Raw genomic sequence first — 21,030 nt, 5'->3', positions numbered from 1 at the left:
ACCGTAGTGGGACACACTTTGTCTGGCTCCTCCCCTTTGGCCTGCCCGGCGTGGGTGATCCTTCTGGTAGCTAAGCTACCGCCGGCATAGCCCTCCGGATCCAGAGCACGCAAACCTCCTCGCCCACACGGACAGTGCTACGTTAAGGTGGTGTCCCCTGAGGACATACAACACACATGCCCTTGTATTTGTGTGAAGAGTATGTTCTGAAAGTTTTTCCGTACCTTTTTGTTACAACCTGCATACAACAGCTTCACCAGCAAATAATTTGATGGAGCTAACGACATTATTCACTATGTCATCTACCTTAAAGGGTATGTCTAAACTTACTTTTACGTCTGAAGACATATCTCCCTAGTTAGAACGACATCCTGTGTCATATTTGCTAGGGATTCTGCAGTCTAATCACAAAATTCTCTGATATACATGTAAGTTCTTAGGGTTATCTGTTTTATTACCAGTACAGTAGTAGTCCGAAATTTCACACTCGGAATCTATGCAGGACATGAAGCGGTGCTGCAACATATGCTGAAGGTATTGGATTATCTTGGCAGCTCATACCAATGAGAAACTAATAGTAAAATGAGGCTATTTGCAGGTGATGCAGTTACCTATAATGAAGTACTATCTGAAAGAAGCTTCATAAACATTCAGTCAGATTTTGATAAGATTTCAAAGTGGTGCAGAGATTGGCAATTTGCTTTAAATGTTCAGAAATGTAAAACGCTGCACGTCGCGAAACGTAAAAGAAGATCGTATTGTCCTATAATATCAATAAGTCAACTCACACAAATACCTAGGTGTTACGCATTGTAGGGATATTAACTAGCCGGCCGCTGTGGCCGAGCGGTTCTAGGCGCTTCAGTCTGGAACCGCGCTGCTGCTATGGTCGCAGGTTCGGATCCTCGGGCATGGATGTGTGTGCTGCCCTTAGGTTAGTTAGGTTTAAGTAGTTCTAAGTCTAGGGGACTGATGACCTCAGATGTTAAGTCCCATAGTGCTTGGAGCCATTTGAACCATTTTTGCATGTTAAATGGAATGATCATGTGGGTCCAGTCGTGAGTAAAGCAGGTGGTAGACTTGGATTTATTGGTGGAATATTGGGGAAGTGCAATTAATCTAAAAAGGAGATTGCTTACAAATCACTCGTGCAACAGGTTCTAGAATATTGATCAACTATGTGGCACCCGTACCAGATAGGCCTAACAGGGGATGTTGAACGTATACAGAGAAGGGCAGCACGAATGTTCACAGGTTTGTTTAAACAGCAGGAGAGTGCCACAGAGATACTGAAGGAAATGAAGTGGAAGAATCTTGAAGATAGACGTAAACTGTCCCCAGGAAGTCTATTAACAGAGTTTCAAGAACCAGCTTTTAAGTACTGCTCAAAGAATATATTACAGCCCCCTAGGTATACCTCACATAGGGATGATGAAGATAAGATTAGAATAATTCTTGCACGCACAGAGATATTCAACCATTTTTCCCGCGCTCCATACGTGAATGGAACAGTATGAAACCCTAATAACTGGGACAATGGGGTGTACCCTCTGCCACGCACCTCACAGTGGTTTGCATAGTATATATGTAGATGTAGATGGACGAACTAAATTTTTACTTTAATATTTATCAGTTTACCTTTGTACCTATGTGGTCAACACAACCGAGCGAGTGGCGCGGTAGTTAGCACACTTAGTGCACTGGACTCGCATTCGAGAGCACGAGGGTTCAAAACAGCGTCCGGCCATTTTAGGCAAATGCTGGCATGGTTCCCTTGCACGGGCACGGCCCATTTCGTTCCCCATCCTTCCCTAATCCAATGGAATGGGTCAGCACTTCTGACTCCCAGGGGGAGGACACGGGTTCAGTTTCCGGCAGTGGCAAAGATTTTCCCCTGGCTGGAGGACTGGAATGCGGTGACGCACTCAGCCTCGTGATGCCAGCTGAGGAGCTACTGGAGTGAGGCGTGACTTCTCAGGGGCCTGGAATGTTGACAACGGTCGAGAGAGAAGTGTGCTGGCCCCATGACCCTCCATACCACATCCCGCAAGTCAAAGGATCACACGGCGACCGGTCGTCATCGCGAGCTCTTCAAAACCTCATCGCGGAATTCAGTTGTTTTTATTGACTTAGCCTTTGTGACAAATACTCTTTAAACACCGTATGTTTGATTTCCATTATCCGCAGGGAGTTGGTTTGCATTTATTGGCCTTGGTCTTGGCTCTGGTAGAATGATGTGGTGCTGTTATGGTCCCTGTTTATCTTTTGTAAGGTGCTAACAATAGCAACTCATAACTACCATGGCTTTAAGAATCACAAGATAAACATGAGGGTCTTCTTAGATCTAACTGCAGCCCATCATACCGTCTCATGTGACAGATTCCTTCTCAAATCCGTCATTGTCATTCCGAGTCGAAAACTAACCACTCTAACTGGCAACATGCTGACAGGTAAATAGTTCCAGGTGTTCTCAGAGAACTCTAAAATCAGAGTTCACGAAATAAATGACGGACGGTATCTCAGAGGGTTTCAATCCACTCCTTCTGAAATTGTATACACATTACCTTCAAGAAACAAAGTCCAGAAAGTCTATTTACGCTGATGGTATTGCTCTGATGTCCCAGGGTCAAAGCTTTAGGGATGTTGAGATATCAATAACATCAGATCTGACGACGGTGGATTCATACTTCAAACTTAACTCTCCTCAAAATACCGTTCTGTCAACTTTCCACCTATGGAATAAACAAGCAAACTAGAAATGTAACATCACACTTAGAGATCTGACTCTCCAATACTTCAACACTCCAAAATACTTAGATGTGTCCCAACACTGGTCTTTGACAAACAATATACATCTCCAGAAAGAGACAGCTAAAATCAAAACCCGTAACAATACCAGGTCTGTTCAAAAAATTCCGGAACTTTGTCCACAAAATTTTCTACGGTTACCTCTTACTTATTGTGCATGGTCTCTTTCGAAATACTCTCCTCCACAATTGATACACCGCTCCCAATGCCGTTTCCACTTCCGGAAGCAGTCTTGGTACGCCTCTTGCTGGATCGCGCGAAGCGCCGTCTGTGAATTTCCTTTTATCTTGTCTCTCGTTGCAAATGTTCGTCCTTTCAACGGGGTTTTCAGCTTTTGAAATAAAAAAGTCCTCAGTGCCAGGCCTGGAGAGGACGGAGGATGGGGCAGCACAGTGATTTCGTTTTTTGTACAATAGTCACACACCGAAAGGGATAAATGTTCGGGTGCCTTATCATGATGCAAGAACCATGAATTGTCATGCCACATTTGAAGCTGTTTCCTTCTCACATTTTCTCACGGGCGTCGTATCGATGGTACCTCAGTAATACCATCGATTAACAGTTTGTCCCTGTGGCACGAATTCATGATGAACTAACTCTTCAAAATCAAAGGAATCTATCAGCACGGCTTTGACATTTGATCAGACCTGATGAGCTTTTTTTGGCCTTGAGAATCTTTCTCGACCCGTTGCGACGACTGAACCTTGATCTCAACATCATAACCGTAAACTCATGTCTCATCACCAGTTATGATTATCTTAATGAACATCTCGTTCTCATTCGCGCTATCCAAAAGCTCTTCACAGATTGCGAGGCGAATGTCTTTCTGGTCTTGACTCATAGGCCGTGGGACAAACTTGGCTGCAACACGACATATTCCGAGGACGATGCTACTCAGTACAACACTGAAGAATCACTAACAGACGTACTGCAATGAAACTTTCGGCAGGCACACATTAAACACAGCCGTGTGCAGGGATGCCAACCGCATTTCGCTCCAACACACCACTGGTGCAAAATTACGAATGTTTCGTAAATTTTTGGATGAACCTTGTACAGTCCGGAAGTTAACAGGAACCGCCTGGGGTGTCATTGCAACAGTCCGCAGATCATCAGTTTTAGCTCTATGATACTCAGCTACAGAACACCACTGTTCCATCTGCATAAACAATGAACACATTAAAATAATCAACACACAGCACAATCAAACAATGCGCCTCATCACAGGGTATATTCGTACCATAAACACTCACTGGCTACCAGAGCTTAGTGACATTCCACCACCATCCATAAGAAGGTCACAGTCATTGTTAAACGTGCGGAAAAGAATAAAAACACCCAGAATTAACTATTCATTCAGAAATTTCGTTATCAGAACCCCAGCGACTGAGGTCTGGAAGGCCATCGTCGAGCAAATCAGTCAGCCTGCAGGACACTAACTTCAACATGCAAGATGTCTGGAACTATCAATGACAGGAACAATCTTCCGTCGACCATCGTCAACTGATTAAAATTCCCTGGGAGCAACCAGCAGGTTTTCATCTACCCTGAAGATACTAGTGCATACTGAATCGGATCAGAAAAAAAAGGTTCAAATGGCTCTAAGCACTGTGGGACTTAACATCTGAGGCCATCAGTGCCCTAGAACTGAGAACTACTTAAACCTACCTAACGTAAGGACATCACACACATCCATGGGCGAGGCACGATTCGAACCTGCGACCGCAGCAACCGCGTGGTTCCGGACTGAAGTGCCTAGAACCGCTCGGCCATAACGGCCGGCAGTCGGATTAGAACTGACGGGGACAGAGGTGGAGCATTATTGCATCAGTGGGTGGAGAAGTCCTCCTCTGAATGTGATTGCGGCGAAGATCAGCAAACTGTACATTATTTAACACTTGAATGTTGCTTCAGAGCTTTCAGAGGTACAATGGAAGACCTTCTCAATTTGTCTGTACAAGCTTCTGACTGTATCTCAAAACTGAACTTAAAGCTATGAACCGATTGCGAACTTGAGATTATGCGTATCGGTGTATGAATGTTTATATCTGTTGTAAGTATTTGTCTAATATTTCTCATGCCACAAATTAATAAATTGCTAGCATGCCGCATTTTTGCTTCCGTATGTCATTTCGCATTTTAAGTAGTGGTCTACTATTAACAATAATGTCATCCTCCAGAACTTTTATCCTTATTCATCGGATCGGGTTCATGCTTCCTCCACAGTGAGCTACATTTTCTATGGCTTTCCAAAGTCCTGTCAGATAAATTATCGGTGGTCCCACTAACACGGTGCCGGGCCATGTCTTAGCGATTTGTATGGCGAATAATGTTTCGTCTGTGGCCAACAAGCGCCTTTATGAGTGCATCTGACTCCTGAACTTCCTGCTTCATCTCGTCTCAGGAGTACGACGATAACGTCGGATGCCAGTGTCAAGAGAAGACATTCCGTAGATCAACGCATTTCAAACAGACTGCTTTCGAGGTCTGTTTTTAAGGGCTCCATGCATGCACGAACTGACAGACCAGTCGATCGACTGACCAATTTCGTTTACAGCCTACATACGTCCCGACCGACTTTACGCAGCCATTACAGCACCATAGTGACAATAGAGGAACTTTTGTCAGGGCGGTTGGCACGACAGCGCTACATACGGCGCAGGTTGTTGGGTGCAGCGTTGTTGGTGGAGGTGCGTCGGTTGTCAGGTGGGCATACCCGACCGACCACCCGACAAATAACAGGTGGTCGGTCGATTGGGCAAAGCGCATGACATGTCCAATTTGTCGGTCGGTCGGTCTGTCGGTTGGTGCTTGCGTAGAGGCCTGTGGGCCTCGATTTTATTAATAGCGACTTTAACTCAAATATTTCTTTCGGTTCTTCAAAGAAATGTCTTGGTTCAAAGCAGAATATCATATTTAGATTAACATGTACTTGAACGCACGTACTGCAGAACACTTTGACACCATTACTGTCGTTGCACAATGCCTGTGTACGGGTATAGTTTAGTTAGGTCTTTGGACCAGTCAGTTGGTGCAAATCTGCCTATGCACTGATAGCTGTATTTCCAAAGAGTGGTGAGGTGAGTTAAGCTCGATCAAGTGATGTCAACATAGCCTACTGTATCGGCGAGTTCTTGTGTACTTCAGAGTTCTCGAGTGCTTTGATAGTAGTGTGAGGCTAGTCGTTTACTTTATGCCTCGTAATTGTAAATGTTTATCGGTTTTGAAGAAGTTTGTTGCCAGCACCGTCGGCAGCGTAACTATTTACTAGACAAAATTTTATTTTGCTCACACAGGCAATGATTCCAGATACTTATTCAGCAAGGTTTCCGTATGTACTAACTCAAACTTTTCTGCCTTTCGTACTAGAAAATATATTTATATATGCAATTAAATCTTTTTGCAAATCTTCCGTTGTTGTAATATGTAGGAATTAAGGCATTAATTTATAACTGCCATTTCGGTTTGAACTTATTTAAAGTGCGACTGCTCATGAAACTAACTTCCTTGATTTTGGCACAATCGACCTCATTTATGGACTAAAATTCAAACCCACCTTCGAAGTTTTTCGATTGATGTCTATTTGCTTTGCTGCCATATTAAGGTCGAATATAGGACGTTGAAGTCTGTGGAAAATGAAAAGTATCCCACGGCATAGAAAAATTCCAGAAGTTCATACTTCTGGAGGCATGTGGACTGAAGTAATTTTAATTTCAACATCGCTGTAGTGTCTGGTAATTCGGACGGCAGTTGTCACCGAAACTTTTACATGTTAGTTATTTCCGGTGTGCTCCTAGTAAATTTATATAAAGATACGGGCGGAAATTTACTCAGATTCGTGAAAAAAAAATTCCATTTTAAGTCTCAGGACAGGGAGAGGACTATGGAAGTGGTGTAAGAGATTCTAATAGTTACTCTTGGTCTCATGTAAACAAGGATGGGGCTAGTTTGGCAGTTTCTTTTCCCCTTAAAACTCCACACATTCTTTCTGGAGCATATGCACTTAAGCTGTTGTGAAACGAGAGTACTTCAATTTGACTCTTAAATAGCCCGTTAATACGTGTTTCTCTTTCGATATTGGTTAGCTGAAACTGTGAACCTGGATGGGTATCTCGCTGTTAGTCTTATTTAGCTGTCTCCATTTCTTGTGCATTTGACACGTTCCACATCATAACGGTTTTTCCGTGCTATTGATCAATGGAACACGTAACTAACTAGCTAACTCCACCGAAGAAAACTTGAAGCTCCTAATTTAATACCTTCAGGTAAGTTTTTCAGCAGTTTCTAAACCTTGTGAACAATTAGCTATAAAATGGTATCTGCGGCGTGCTCTACTGCAGTGATTGTTATACGTTTGGTAACCAGGATTAATTTTTTATGAATTAGTGAGACCAAATCATCTCCAACTCGGGTACTACAAACCACGTTTCTGATGTAGAACGATCTGAATATTCCTGAAAGGTATGCGTTGGATAGCATTGCTTGATAAGTTAATTTTTCAAATACTTTTAATGTTCACTCAAGAGGTATGGCAACCAAGGTATAGGACAAAGCGCTGTGTCATCACCGCTTCCAATATTATTTAGCGACTCGGCAGAGACTGAATCAAGCTTCCACTAACAGCCAGGAGAACTATTCTGAAAATTTTGGAATATGCCTTCTTTTATTAAACTTAAATAATACATGGTTTCTGGCGATGGTTGCCACTCTTATGCTGCTTCAGTAGGCCTGTAGAATTTGATAAAAGCGAGAACTTTTCAAAATAACGTTTAACGAACTTCCCAATAGCAGTTTTTAAGAATTTTAGCAAGTAGAATGTAAACGAAATTAAGATTCCAGTTCAGAAACTTGTCAAACGAGGAAACAGATGCTACTCATCCGCTTTGATCCATTACGTAATCAGACCTGCCCACATATATGTAAAATACGTCCAATAATACGACTGATAGTTCTCTCCACAACCACCGACCGAGGTGGCGTAGTGATCAGCAAACAGGACTCGCGTTCATGATGACGGTTCGAATCCGCGTCTGGCCAGCCATATTTAGGTTTCCTGTGATTTCCCTAAATCTTTCCAGACAAATGCAGGGACGGGCATGACACATTCCCTTTCCTATCCTTGAAACATTTAGTGTGTACTCCGTTCCTAATGGCAACAATGTTGACGTCATCTTAAACGCTACTCTTACTTTCTCCATTATAGTACATTAGGTGGCTTCGCGAAGTATAACTTTTAACGTAACGTAGACCTCAGGCACGCTACAGATCAGTCTCATCACATTCTATACTTGTAAAAAAATTGATGTTCTGTTCAGTGTGAACCTATGTTTCCTTTAAGAGTTTTTATAAAGGGAAAGAAGTTACATACATTAATAGAACGTTGGTTGCATCAAAGACAAAAAACTGGATTGTTCGAATGGTGTGGATTCAATCTTCCACCCTTTTGTTGGCTTGTCACACCTGATTCTGTGGCAGTAATGATTCAATAGAAAATATTACGCAGCATTTCAGAGTATAAGTTGAGTAATTTTTACCGGAAATGCAAATTATGTATGCTGTATTTGGATCAAGCGGAGGCTCCGATTCCGCAAGTCTGGTTTGACCCGGGACGTAAATGTTACGAAGTTCCAGAGGCGCTGTGTGTCTGAAAGGAATTGTTAGCAGTGGTCGTGTTGGCGTCAGAGGTGGCGCGCTGTAGCATCGTGTGTGTGTGTTTCTAATTTGTTTGTGAATTATGTTCATGCGGCATTGGACTTAGTGTTGTATTACTCAGTGTTTTGGAAGTTTGTTTCCGTGACAGTAAGTTTTGTCATTAGTTATTGGCTACTGGATTGTTTTAGGTTTTGAAATTTTAGTCGTATTGTTGTTGATTGAAAAGTATATATATATTTTCAGTGGAAATACGGAAGCGTCCGATCCCGCCCGTCTGCTTTGACCCATGACGTCACAAATATGGCGGAAACAAAAACAAAAATCCACACTTTCCAGAAGAAGCCTAATGACACTAACGGGACAAGCGCGGAAGTGGGGTGTTTTGGGTGGGGGGAAAACTAGATACAAATAAATTTAGACGCCTTGCGTAGCTACAACGTGTAAGTGAAGACAGCCACGCATGAATACCCACCCACCTCCCCAGGAGTCGTAACCCCTGCAACCCATAGAAGATAAAGATGCTTCAGTAGCCGATTAGTGTTTTTTGTCTTTTTTTAAAAAAAATCTCACGGGATAGAACGAACAGATCAGAAAGATAAATATAATAAACTAAAACAGAAATTGGAGGAAACAGACAATTAAAATAAGTAATAAGTGTTTTTAAATTTAAAAAAAATCTCAAGAGATAGAACGATCAGATCAGAAAAGCAAATAAAATAAGATAAAACAGAACTGGAGACAGCCACACTCAAACCAAACTCCGCGCCGTCATGACGTCACACACAACACCCTTACGTCAAGGGTCAAAGCCGACGCGTGGGATCGGACGCTTCTGTCGACCCTTTTCAGTTTCGTCTGGTACTATTTATGGCTCTTACAACAAAATTTACTGTGTGGCGTGTGGCTGGTATTGCTGCTTTCGTTTGAGCTACGGGTCAAATGAAATATTAGATACCAGTTTTTTTTGGGGGGGGGGCATTGTTTCGGAATCGTCACGTAATTATTGTTTATTAGCTTTCCCCCGCCCTAAAACCCATACTTCCAGCATTTCTCCCATTAGTTTTATTTTATTGCTGAGTTGCTGGTGTATTTAGTGACGTTATGGTCGTCACATTGTATGTGCTGGAAATAGGGGTGTCTGTCATCTTGATGTCATGGATCAGAAACAGATGGAATCAGAAATTTCTATATTTCCTTGTATTCTCTTAAGAATAAACAAACATTTGTCGCACGCTGGAGTATTTGTAAATTGAGTACACAGATAAGTTTTCTCTGCAGTTTAAGGATGCAAGTTTCAGGAGCAGTTTGAACTGCTTCAAGAAACAGGCTAATGTCTTTAGTTGTAGCCAGTGGTCCCTTGCAAGATGAGTTTGTTAACGTGGCTGAGGATAAGTCATATAGGCCTACTCAGATATATCGTAGAGCGAACGTGTGGCGAATAACATGCAGTTATTAAAAATTGTAATCATGCAAGTAGTTTGAAGGAAACGCACAGAATTCTTGCAGAATCGATGTGTAGGATCTAACCGAATTTTAGGTACTTTATGTACTTCTTATTTCTTCATGTCACTATTAAACTTCTCTGGGGTGCTTACTCTCGATGAGTAACAAACGTAGCAGTCTGTGTCCTGTCCTTTATTGTCTGTAGTTAATCCAGAAGCTTACATTCTTAAATAGGGCACACTCTGAAGCGATGCAATACTCCATTTTAGGTAGCAAAGCATCTCGTTAGTATTACATTTGTTGATTTGGCTGCATTTCCTCAATCTAGAAAGTGAGAACAGCAGTACCACATTGGGCGATCGAGCAGTTCTGCTGCAGTATCATGCTATTTTCATAGAGTAGCAGATTAAGTCTGCAGTGGAGTATGAAAGGTTCTGGAGCTTCTCGTTCGTGTTTACAGGTGGACTGTTTTGATCCTACACGGCCGTTGCGTGGAGCTACACCGAGCTCAGAAGTGGACCCTGGGTCCACGCCAGTACTACGGTTCTCTCTGGGCGAAGTCAGCGTTAGCGCTTCTGTCGGAGTAGCAAATATAGGCTTAAAAGGTGAAGGAGCTTCCAACAGTCGGAAGACAACAAAGTGGAGAAAATGGCAGAGGAGGCAGATGCACAATCCACTGGTAAGTGCTCACAACCACAATCATGAAGATCCTGTTTGTTATATAGTGTTGTATAACGGATTCTTGTCCCATAGTTCAGTTTCAAGTAGGAAATGTTCCCACGATGTGGTGAATCAAATCTATCGCTTTCCTTGGGACCGGGGGAGTCGGGGGTGGAGAAGTGGTGACTGGTCTGACGTGACATTTCACGAATTTGTCCTGTACCAACCTTTCCATCTCAGAATAGCAAACCCAACGCCCTCAATTACTCGTTGCATAGACCTGTATTCCAGTCTCTGACTTCCTCTGCAGTTTTTATCTTCTCCCCTACTCCTTAATGTGTTAAAACGCCGTATCACACTGTTCACTTCTTATCAATGTTTTCCGCATGCTACTGTCCTCACCAATTCTGAGAGGAGCCTCTTCATATCAGTCCACCTAATTTAACAAACTTCCGTAGAACCACATCTCAAACTTTTTGATTCTCTCTTAATTTGTTCCACAAATTTCTCTTCTCTCCGATTAGATTCAGTAACACATTACTCTATCCAGCTATCCAACCTTTAAGTCCTCAGCTCGTGGTCAAGTGGCTAGTGTTGCCTCCTCTGGATCACGGGGTCCCGGGTTCGATTCCTGGTTGGGTTAAAGAATTTATCTGCTTGGGGACTGAGTGTTTGTGTTGTTCTCATCATTTCATCATAAACTTCATTTGTGGCAGTGGCTATATTGGATTGTGTAAAAGTCGGAACTGTGTACGGGTGCTGATGACAGCGCAGCTGAGCGCCCGACAAACCCATCATCATCCTCCAACCTTTAGTATTCATCTGTAGCAAAATCTCTGCTTTCATGTCTTAACTAACACTGGTTCATGTATCACTTCTGCACAAATCTACACTCAAGACAAATACCTTCATAAAAGACGTTGCAACTCTTAAATTTTTGTTCCACAGAAACAAATTTCGTTTTCGGAAATTCTTTCTTTGCTACTGCTAGTCTGAATTTTATATCCGCTCTACTTCCGGCAAATTCCCTCTGTATCACCTGACTTAGATTATTTTGCAGCACACTTATTTTCGTTTTGATGTTCATTACATAACCCTTTTCCAAGATAGTACCTATTCTGTAAAACTGCTCTTCAAAGTACTTAGTCATCTGACAGAATTAAAATGTCATCGGCAAACTTCATAGTTTTACCATCTCCTCCCTGAACTTCATTTTAAAATGATCTCTTGGTTTCGTTTGCTACTTGCAGATTGAATGACATCTGGGGTAGGTAAGTCATCTCTCTTCTGAACTACTGCACCCCTTTCATGTCCTTGGACTTAAAATTGCAGTCTGGTTCCTTTTAAGTTATTATTTCGAAGTCTTAATTGTTACACAACAGAAAATTTGTATGCATAAAGATAGTTCATTTTTGATACATTTGACATGATGATCGTTGCTCACTAGCCTGCAAACTCTCTCTCAGCTGGGCAATGTTTCTTGATATTCGGATTGCTTTCTAATGATCCGTTCACTGTTCATTATGATTTGTCATAAAATACAGAAAACTTTTTGGGCAGCTTCTGTTTCCTTCACCTCGCATTATTAGCCGCAAAGGACACTTCAGGAAAATTACGCCAACGTGTGAAGTTTTCACGAAAGAAAAGGCTGAACTGTTACGGATTCAGCACTTCCCATGTTAGCGGAATTTTAACGTTTTTATGTAACGTAGTTTAACGGACATATACGTTCATCGTAGGAAGTTTTGCTGTTGTGATCTGATAGCTTAGAGCTATGCGCCACAATGAAACTGAACATTGGTAATTACCTTCTGTCACAAAGAATTCTAAAGTTAACGAACCTGCACATTTAGTGCGTCTCAACACATTTCCTGTAGTAAGTGCGTGGTACCTAACTAAATCTGTAAATCAGGGGAAATATATAAATAACGCTGATTTTTTTTTTCGAGCATTCTAATTCAGTGCATTATGCTTCAACTGTAGTATTTATTAGCACTTAAAGCTCCTATACAATACGCTGGCCATGGTACCTGAATCTTCATTTCTGCCGTCTTGAGCATCTCATCTGGTTATTGAGTCTTACTAGGTTTGCTTTGGTCATTCTTTTATCCGCTATTGGTATCGCTAATGCCTGTCCTAAATACCTGAAGCCTTGCCAAACGTTGACGCTGCTGATTTGTGACGGAATGACAACGTAATGAAACCTTAGTTATTCCTGTGGTGCTCCCAACGCAATAGTGCAGTATAAGGTTTGCAAAGTTAAGGACGATGTCATTTTGATATTGTCAGTTGACTACATGGCACTGTAAATACTAAACATAAGTTATGCTTCTTCTTTACAGTGTCACCAAATCATCTAAGAAATCCACACGTGGAAGAACTCAGAGAAAGAATCAAGGTGAAGTATGAAATTACTTTTTTAACAATTACTGCTAACACTTGATATCAATCTATAAATTTGATACTGCCAGCTTAAAACTGTTTGGAAGAAACTTGAGTAGAAGCGAATCAATTAATTTTTCAGCTACTTGAGTTTTGTCTGTACTTCGGGATAGTATGGAGGCTATAAAGCGTGTGATAGTTAATCATTCAAATTTAGATGATAGATTGAAATTACGGTGTAAACTTTCTGGAATGCGCTCCACTGACTGGATAGCTCTCCTGGGAGACAGGGGTGAAACTGACTAGTAATAAATGACCTGTAGCAATCTGACAACTTTCAGAAAGTTTCAGAGACCCGACTGCAGGACTGAAAAATGTACACCACTGACTCTTCGTACACCACCTTCAACCGGCTCTTACCAACGTGCGCCTTTGATCTCTGCAACAACAGAGCAGTCAAGAGGTAATCGGTCACTGTTTTCATAGAAACAGAAGGAATTCCAGTAATCTGTAGGTTATCGTGGCTGTTATCAGCAGGCCGCATCGAGCTTATCTTCAGTTTCTTCTCACACAGTCAACGTTTCAACCTCTTTTGTGTGATACGGCAGCATTTGGAGCAGCTTAGGCTGAAGAGTGGAGGTGTTGACCTGCGGTCCAGATTTCGTCAAGTTTGGGAATCCTATTAGACAGCCATTCAAAAGTAACTTCTGTGAAAGGTTTTGATCACTGAGATTCCTGCTTCGTGACATTTCAAAGAGCACAACGCGTCGTGAGCTTCAGACCAATAATTTCCGGAAAATCTAAGTAGTTTTTACTGTTAGAAGGGTATCTAAAGCAAGTGATAGTTCGACATGAAAATTAGTCTACTTTGCTTATTTTCATTCGCTTACGTCGTATGGCATTATATTTTGGGGTAACTCTTCCCATTTTAAAAGGATATTTTTGGCTCAGAAACGGGCGGTTCGGGCGATAAGTGGTGTAAGTCCGCGAACCTCTTGTCACTTGTTCACTAGTCCCGGTATTTTGACATTGACCTCTCAATATGTGTATTCTTTGTCATTTCTTGTTTACAATATCGGCTTATTCCCATGAATAAGTAGCTTTCATCCAGTTAATACTCGACGGAAATCAAACCATTTGAATCGGACTTCCTTAACTCTTGTGCAGAAAGGTGTGCAATATATTGCTGAATCCATTTTCAGTAAGCTGCCACAAGAACTCAAAAATCTTAGCAGTAATCCACGCGATTTCTAATCTACACTGAAGAGTTTCCTCACGAGTCGTTCCTTCTACTCTGTTGAGAAATTAAGGTGATTCTTAAGTTGTATTGTTGATTGCGTTTACTCAAATTTATGGCTTAACTTTTGGGTCCTTAAAAATTGTATTTTTATCTGTTATTGCTGTTACGATGTAGTTTCATGTACTGACACGTTCAATGACCTTGGAGATTTGCTCCTCCATTTGCTCCTACGGAACTTGACGTGTAACTAAAATAAAAACAAACACTCGTATCTCCACGATCCCAATGTCATCAATGTGTAGGAGCGGTATCATATTGTCCCCTAAGCCAGATTGATTCGTTGCAGTTACATTTGAGGAGGTAACACCTTCCCTCACCCCTTTGCTTACTCGGGCAGTGGGTACCTGATGGAGTGTCTATATTCTGATCTACTGGCTTCAGTTAGCGGGGAGATTTCAATAAATCTGTTGCTGTGTTTCTGAAACAGAAGAAAATAGATAGAATAAAGGTTTCATTGTCAAAAAGGAAAGCTAATGGCGTTTGCGATACGAACTTAGAATACGTTGAAAGCCTATGTCACAAATCTTGTTCGTGGACTCATGGGGTGGGAAAACTTGCATCGTGAATTACCAAAGCCAGCCACAGTGCACAGCGGTGGCTGTCCCGCTGGCTTGCAGAATGCTGTCCCATACGTATGTTCAGTCTTCCTTTGGCCAAGTTGAAAACTTCTTTACAGAGCAGAGAAACCTTTGTTTTTTCACTCAGTTGGATTGTATTATCGAGCTGATACATCCACTTTTTATTGCCAATAAAGTTAACAGTACGTATGTTTTGCAATAGATGTAATCTCTTCTGAAAGACTAAAACATTACTGCAGTATGTGCAGTTCGAAGCTACGGTCGCGAATATATACGAGGGCAGGTTTTGTGCCAGGGGGGCACCGCCCCAATTTGTCAGTGGATCTCCTCCTAGAATACAGAGCGTCTCAAAATGATTCATACGACTTCACAAGACAACGTCCTCTGAACGAGGGTAGACAGAAACCTAGTGTGAATTTTGACTGAAGTAAACGCAGTAAACAATAAAACATAAGAATCAGCTTAATTTTTCAAGGAACTCAACAGAGTAAAAGGAATGACCCATGAGGAGACTCTGTTTAGATGTGAAAGCGCTTGGGTTACTGCTAAGATTTTTGAGCTCTTGTGGTAGCTTATTGAAAATGGATGCAGCAGTATATTGCTCACCTTTCTGCACAAGAGTTACGGATGTCAGAGCCTGTTTGTTTCCAAAAACAAAAAACACCAATTCTACAAGCTTTCATCTTTTACAGGCCTGCGCATACAATCTCGGAGTACTTTTTGCAATTACGCTTACTATCATTCCTTCTTTAGTCGTGAGTTCTCTGGTTTGGTGCGGCCCGCTACGAATTCCACTTGTACACCATACCTCGGTTATTCGTTTGATTATTCCAATCTTTTTCCCTACAGTTATTATCTTCTACAGCAGATTTTCCGACATTTTACCATACCTGGGCGACGCGGAAGAAGACCGCACATAATATGCTTAACAGTAATAACAGGTGGAAAAAGGACGGACGGAGGTACATACAATTAACACACATCGCGTGGCGGGATTTTCAAACTAAAAATATTAAATTTATCATAACTTACATAAATGGAATTTATTTTTTATCGCTCACGTCTTGGGCCGCGTAAATACCTGGTTTGGGTCGCATGCGGTCCGTGGGTCCCGGCTTGGGCACCCCCTTTCTATAGCTGCCCATATCAAGACTTAATTTCGGCCGGAACTTGGCGGAACGATTTTCCGGCACCACCCAGGTACCTTTTTCTTAAGTCACGGCAACAAGTCTGCATCGAAGATTTAAGATAGTACACTTGTTATAGCGCAACGGTGTGTGTGTTTGTGTTTGTGTGTGTGTGTTTGTGTGTGTGTGTTTGTGTGTGTGTGTTTGTGTGTGTGTGTTTGTGTGTGTGTGTTTGTGTGTGTGTGTTTGTGTGTGTGTGGTTGTGTGTGTGTGGTTGTGTGTGTGTGGTTGTGTGTGTGTGGTTGTGTGTGTGTGGTTGTGTGTGTGTGGTTGTGTGTGTGTGGTTGTGTGTGTGTGGTTGTGTGTGTGTGGTTGTGTGTGTGTGGTTGTGTGTGTGTGTGTGTCACACACACATAGTATACCAAAGGTAAATTGGGCTTCATTTCAAAGTTGTAATCAAAACACATCCCTAACTTTCGTGTCGATGGTCTTTAGCTTGCGACTGCCAGCAACCTCTGCGATCTAGAAGCATGGCGACACCTCGCGTTACGTGTCAGTGAGAAATAAATAACATTAGCGTCTGCAGAATGTGCTTCCATGGAATATTACTTTCTTGTGTCGTAATTTATGCCACAGCTGTTCATACACTGCTTGCATTGAGCATACATGGCTAAAATTTGGCAGACTTCAGAGCCAATACGTAAACTTCCTTCCCCTCTCGTGCCTTTGCTCATGGCGCTCAAAATATTTTCCTCTTTCACTGCCACGCACACTTGTTTAGTGATGGAACAACCGAATGGAAACAACAGATTGAATCAGTTGTTGCAAAACAATCGCATAATTAAGTTGTCGTTATATCTACTGGTTCAATTATTCATTCATTCTTTTGAGTGAAACCAGTCTGTGGGACCCACCAAATGAAAACATTAGATACCGTTGTTTGCTTTGCATGTTGACTGAATTATTCACTGTGTGGCGAGTACAGGTCCTCAAACTATTGCAGCATTTCCTCTTTTGCAGGCCATCTCTAACTTCCTTTTCCTTCTACTTCCCTGTCCTTATTCATTTCACTTTGCTCCTTCCTATCTCTCTTGGTATTTTTCACGTCGGTACAGCTATCTTTCTGACTTCGAATCGTCTCGCGGTTTTGGTTAGTCTGCTTTTCCTCCTCTTTTTGGCTTTTGTTTATTGGTGCCCCTCTGGGGCTTGACATCCATCTCTAAATTTTAAATCTGTAGTGTGAGCCAGATTGTGAAGAACTCCCTCCCTAGCGTCTTTGTTGTGGGTTGCTCTCCTCCTCCTCCTCCTCTCTCTCCCTTTTCCCCTTATCTTCCTCTTCACCACAGCCCTTTCGCCACCTCGCTCGGAAGCTAGTCCGTGTGGTGCGCTGTTACGTACCCATCTGGTTGAGCCACTGAGCCACTCACACCACAGGGATCATACTGCTGGTTGGTACCTGTGCTGTGAACACTTTGTGCAAGCCTAGGAGTGGTTTCCTATATTTTCAGGGCATCAGAAATCCCTACAATGACCGTCCTGCCAGTCGACCGTTGCTGTGGCTGGGTGGTGCCAAAGAGGCGCTCCACCCCCCCCCCCCCCCGGGGGGGGGGGCTCACGGTCCTTTCGTGAGTACGTGCGTGGCAAGCACGGAGCCCCAGGCAATTGCAACCTTCCTTCTTTCCTGGGCTGCATTTCCTTCCCTTCCCGTCCTTTCTCCTTTTCCTCCGCCCTCTCCTCTCCCTCTCCTTCGTGTCCTTGTTTATGTTGGCCCCACTATCTTCCTGGTTATGTTGGCTTTGCGATTTGGTTTTGTTGCGTAATTACCTCATGCTTTTGGCATTCTCTGGTCCCCCTCTGGGGTTTGACCTCCATTACTAAATTCAAATTCCGCAGTGTGAGCCATTTGGGGAAGAGCACCTTACTTAGTGTCTCCGGCGTGTGCCCTCCTCTTTCCTTCCATCTTTTCGTTCACGTCATTGTCTGATGCTAGGGTCCAAAGCCGGCGCAGTAGCCAGCCTTTGTGGTGGCATCACTATGTACCCTTTTGGTTGAGTCCCCTGAACACACAGGGATCACACGTGATATCTGAGCTGTGACCTCATGTAAGCCTAGGCGTGGTTGCTTGTCATCCTGGAGCATCGGCACTCCCGGCCACTGGTTGCTGTGCCAGACGCCCCTTGCTGTTGCTGGGTGGCGCCTGTGGGGAGAGCCCCTGATCGAAGTGGGTGTGTGTTATCAGGGCGGACGCTATGCAAATGAAATGCATAAGGGTCCAGAAATCTGGCCGTTCTGCTACAGCCGTCTCTTTGAATGAAAAGGATTCTTTTCGTGCTGCTTCTTCTGCCCCTTTGGCCTTCACTTCCATGGCTACCCCCTGGGAGGAGGGTCAGGCACGTCAGCTAGGGGCAAAACCTTTCCCCCACTATCTGGTTTGCACCAGGACTGATGGGGATACTTTCACGAAAATTAGATCTTTATTTTTTGTGGAACACATTGAGGACAAGTTTGGCGAAGTGGTCTCCCTCAACAAGATGTGGTCAGGTTCGTTGTTGATCAAAACTGCTTCAACTGCCCAGTTTGTGGCCCTTCATGCCTGTGACCATCGTAGCACAATTCCTGTATCCATTATCCACCAACAATCTTTGAATATGATTCAAGATGTAATTCTTCACAGGGACCTCATCTTTCAAACTGAAGAGGAACTTACGGACAATCTAGTATGGCAGGGTGTTCACTTTGTTCGGCATGTTCAGAAGGGCCTAAAGGACAATCGCATTGATACTGGTGACTTTATCTTGGACTTTGAAGGGAATACTCTCCCTGAGAAAGTCGAGATTATGGTTTATCAATGTGACGTGAAGCTGTATATCCCACCACCTATGATGTTTTAAGTGCCTGCGTTTTGGACACGTCTTCCCATTGTTTGCAGAGCCCTCTCTGTGGTGACTGGATGGCCCCTCCATGAGGCGAGTGCCTGTATTCCCCGTCCTGTGTGTGTTAATTGTCTCGGCAATCATTCTCCACGTTCGCCGGATTGCCCAGTTTATAAGAAGAGAAAGAACATACAGGATTATAAGTCCCTTGATCGTCTAACCTACACTGAGGCTCGTAAGAAGTATGCACGTCTTCATCCTGTGTCAATGACGTCTAGCTATGCTTTAGTTACGTCTTCAACCCTTCCTTACCCCACACCCACCTTCAAAGTCAAAGGTCTGCTGCCACAAGGCGACCATGAGAGCCACCCCCCTGCAGGTCCGGGGGTTAGAATAGGACCGAGGTATTCCTGCCTGTCGTATGAGGCGACTAAAAGGCGTTTCACATGTTTCGGCCTTTATGTGATGGTCCCATGTAGGGTTTGACCTACATTCTTCAAAATTTTCCCGAAGAGCGAGCCATTTGGGGAAGGGCGCCTTACAAGGTGCATAGTATCTAAATTGCATTGAGAACTTTAGCCCACTTTCTCATAATCACATTGCAGTCCTGCCCATTCGCCATCTCTTAGGAGGGGACACCTTCCTGGGTGCGTTTTCCACCATGCACTATGCAGTGTCGATTTCTGCATCGACGATGACCATCGACTTCTTTGCACCTGATATCCAGAACTGTAGCCAGTCTGTTGTGGTGGGGCCACCATGTACCCTGTTTGTTGTAGCCCCCTTAACCACACAGGGATCGCTCTGCTGATGCCTGCACCGTTAACCCCCCACGTTTGCCAAGGGGTAGATGCTCATCCCCTGAGGCATCGGGACTCCCGAAAATGGCAATCCTTCCAGGTGGCCTTTGCTGCGGCGAGGTGGCGAGGGCATTTGGTCAGAGTGGGTGGCATCAGGACGGATGACACGAGATGAAGCATAGTCCATCGTCTCTTGCTGTTTGTGAAACGCCAGCAGTCTCTAAGTTGTCACGAGCTCAATTCAACACACAGAAGTACAACCCCAAACCGTTCCCCTCCCTGGTCACACCATGGGAGGAACATGAAGCTAAGGATGGCAGCGGATCTTCTTCGCCCAGGTACCTTGTATGTTAGAGAGCTGATGGGTAATCTTTCATGACGATGAAGCCTCAGTTTTTTGTTGAGCATTTAGAGGAAAAGTTCAGGGAGGTGGAGGGCTTGTCCAAAAGGAGATCTGCGTCAGTCTTGATCAAAAGAGCATCCTCTGCCCAGTCAGGGGCGTTACTTGCTTGTGACAAGCTGGGGGATGTTCCTGTAAACATCACGCCCCATAAGAGCTCAAATATGGTCCAGGTTATCATATTTCAGAGAGACCTTCTTTTGCAGTCCGACAAGGAGCTGCCCACCAATTTAGAGTGGCGAGATATACATTTCGTCCAGCATGTCCACCGGGGTCCAAAGAATAATCAGGTTACCACCGGTGCCTTCATCTTGGCCTTTGAGGATGATACATTGCCTGAGAAGGTGAAGGTGATGGTGTACCGGTGTGATGTAAAGCCCTAAATTCCTCCCCCGATGTGGTGCTTTAAGTGCTGGAAGTTTGGCCATATGTCTTCCCGCTGTACTTCAAGCATCACATGCCGAGACTGTGGACGCCCATCACATCCCAATACTCCATGTGTCCCGCCTCCCATCTGTGTCAACTGCGAAGAGCGCCATTCACCTTGCTCGCCTGACTGCAGGATTCTCCAGAAAGAAAGGAAAATCATGGCGTACAAGACCCTGGACAGACTGACCTACACTGAGGCTAAGAGAAAATTCGAACACCTGCATCCTGTGTGTATGACATCTTACACTGCTGCTACAACAGTTCTGCCACCATCAGCTCTGCCAACTCAGTTCACCTCTCAGAGCTGGAAGACGACACCTGCCCCTTTGACAGTGGGGAATTTCCCTCCCTGTTGCTCCTGTAGCACCTCCTTCAGGAGCAACACCCCACAACCATTGGTGACGTCCGTCCCCACTTCTAAGTCAGAGAAGCATAAGTCGTCTTCGGTTTCTTTCGCTAGGAAGGGGTCCCTTGGGTCAATCCCTTCCCTAGTGGGAAAATAGACACCTGCCAGTGGCTGAAGAGCCCAAAAGCAGCTGGTAGTAGGGCTTCACGCTCATCCTCAGTCCCGCAGACTG

At 43.6% G+C, this 21,030-nt stretch overlaps 1 protein-coding gene across 1 annotated transcript in view; it reads left to right on the top strand.

Annotated features, from left to right (window-relative positions):
- Positions 1-10,551: 10,551 nt before the first annotated feature.
- LOC126160842 (sterol O-acyltransferase 2-like) overlaps positions 10,552-21,030 on the top strand; it is a 173,473-nt gene continuing 162,994 nt past the window's right edge. Inside the window, exon 1 of the mRNA XM_049916933.1 lies at positions 10,552-10,582. Coding sequence (XP_049772890.1) covers positions 10,552-10,582 — 31 coding nt within the window. The remainder of the gene's footprint in view (positions 10,583-21,030) is intronic.

This window comes from Schistocerca cancellata, chromosome 2 (assembly GCF_023864275.1).
Source record: "Schistocerca cancellata isolate TAMUIC-IGC-003103 chromosome 2, iqSchCanc2.1, whole genome shotgun sequence".
Taxonomy (NCBI): domain Eukaryota; kingdom Metazoa; phylum Arthropoda; class Insecta; order Orthoptera; family Acrididae; genus Schistocerca; species Schistocerca cancellata.
This window is presented reverse-complemented; position numbering and strand designations above follow the sequence as displayed.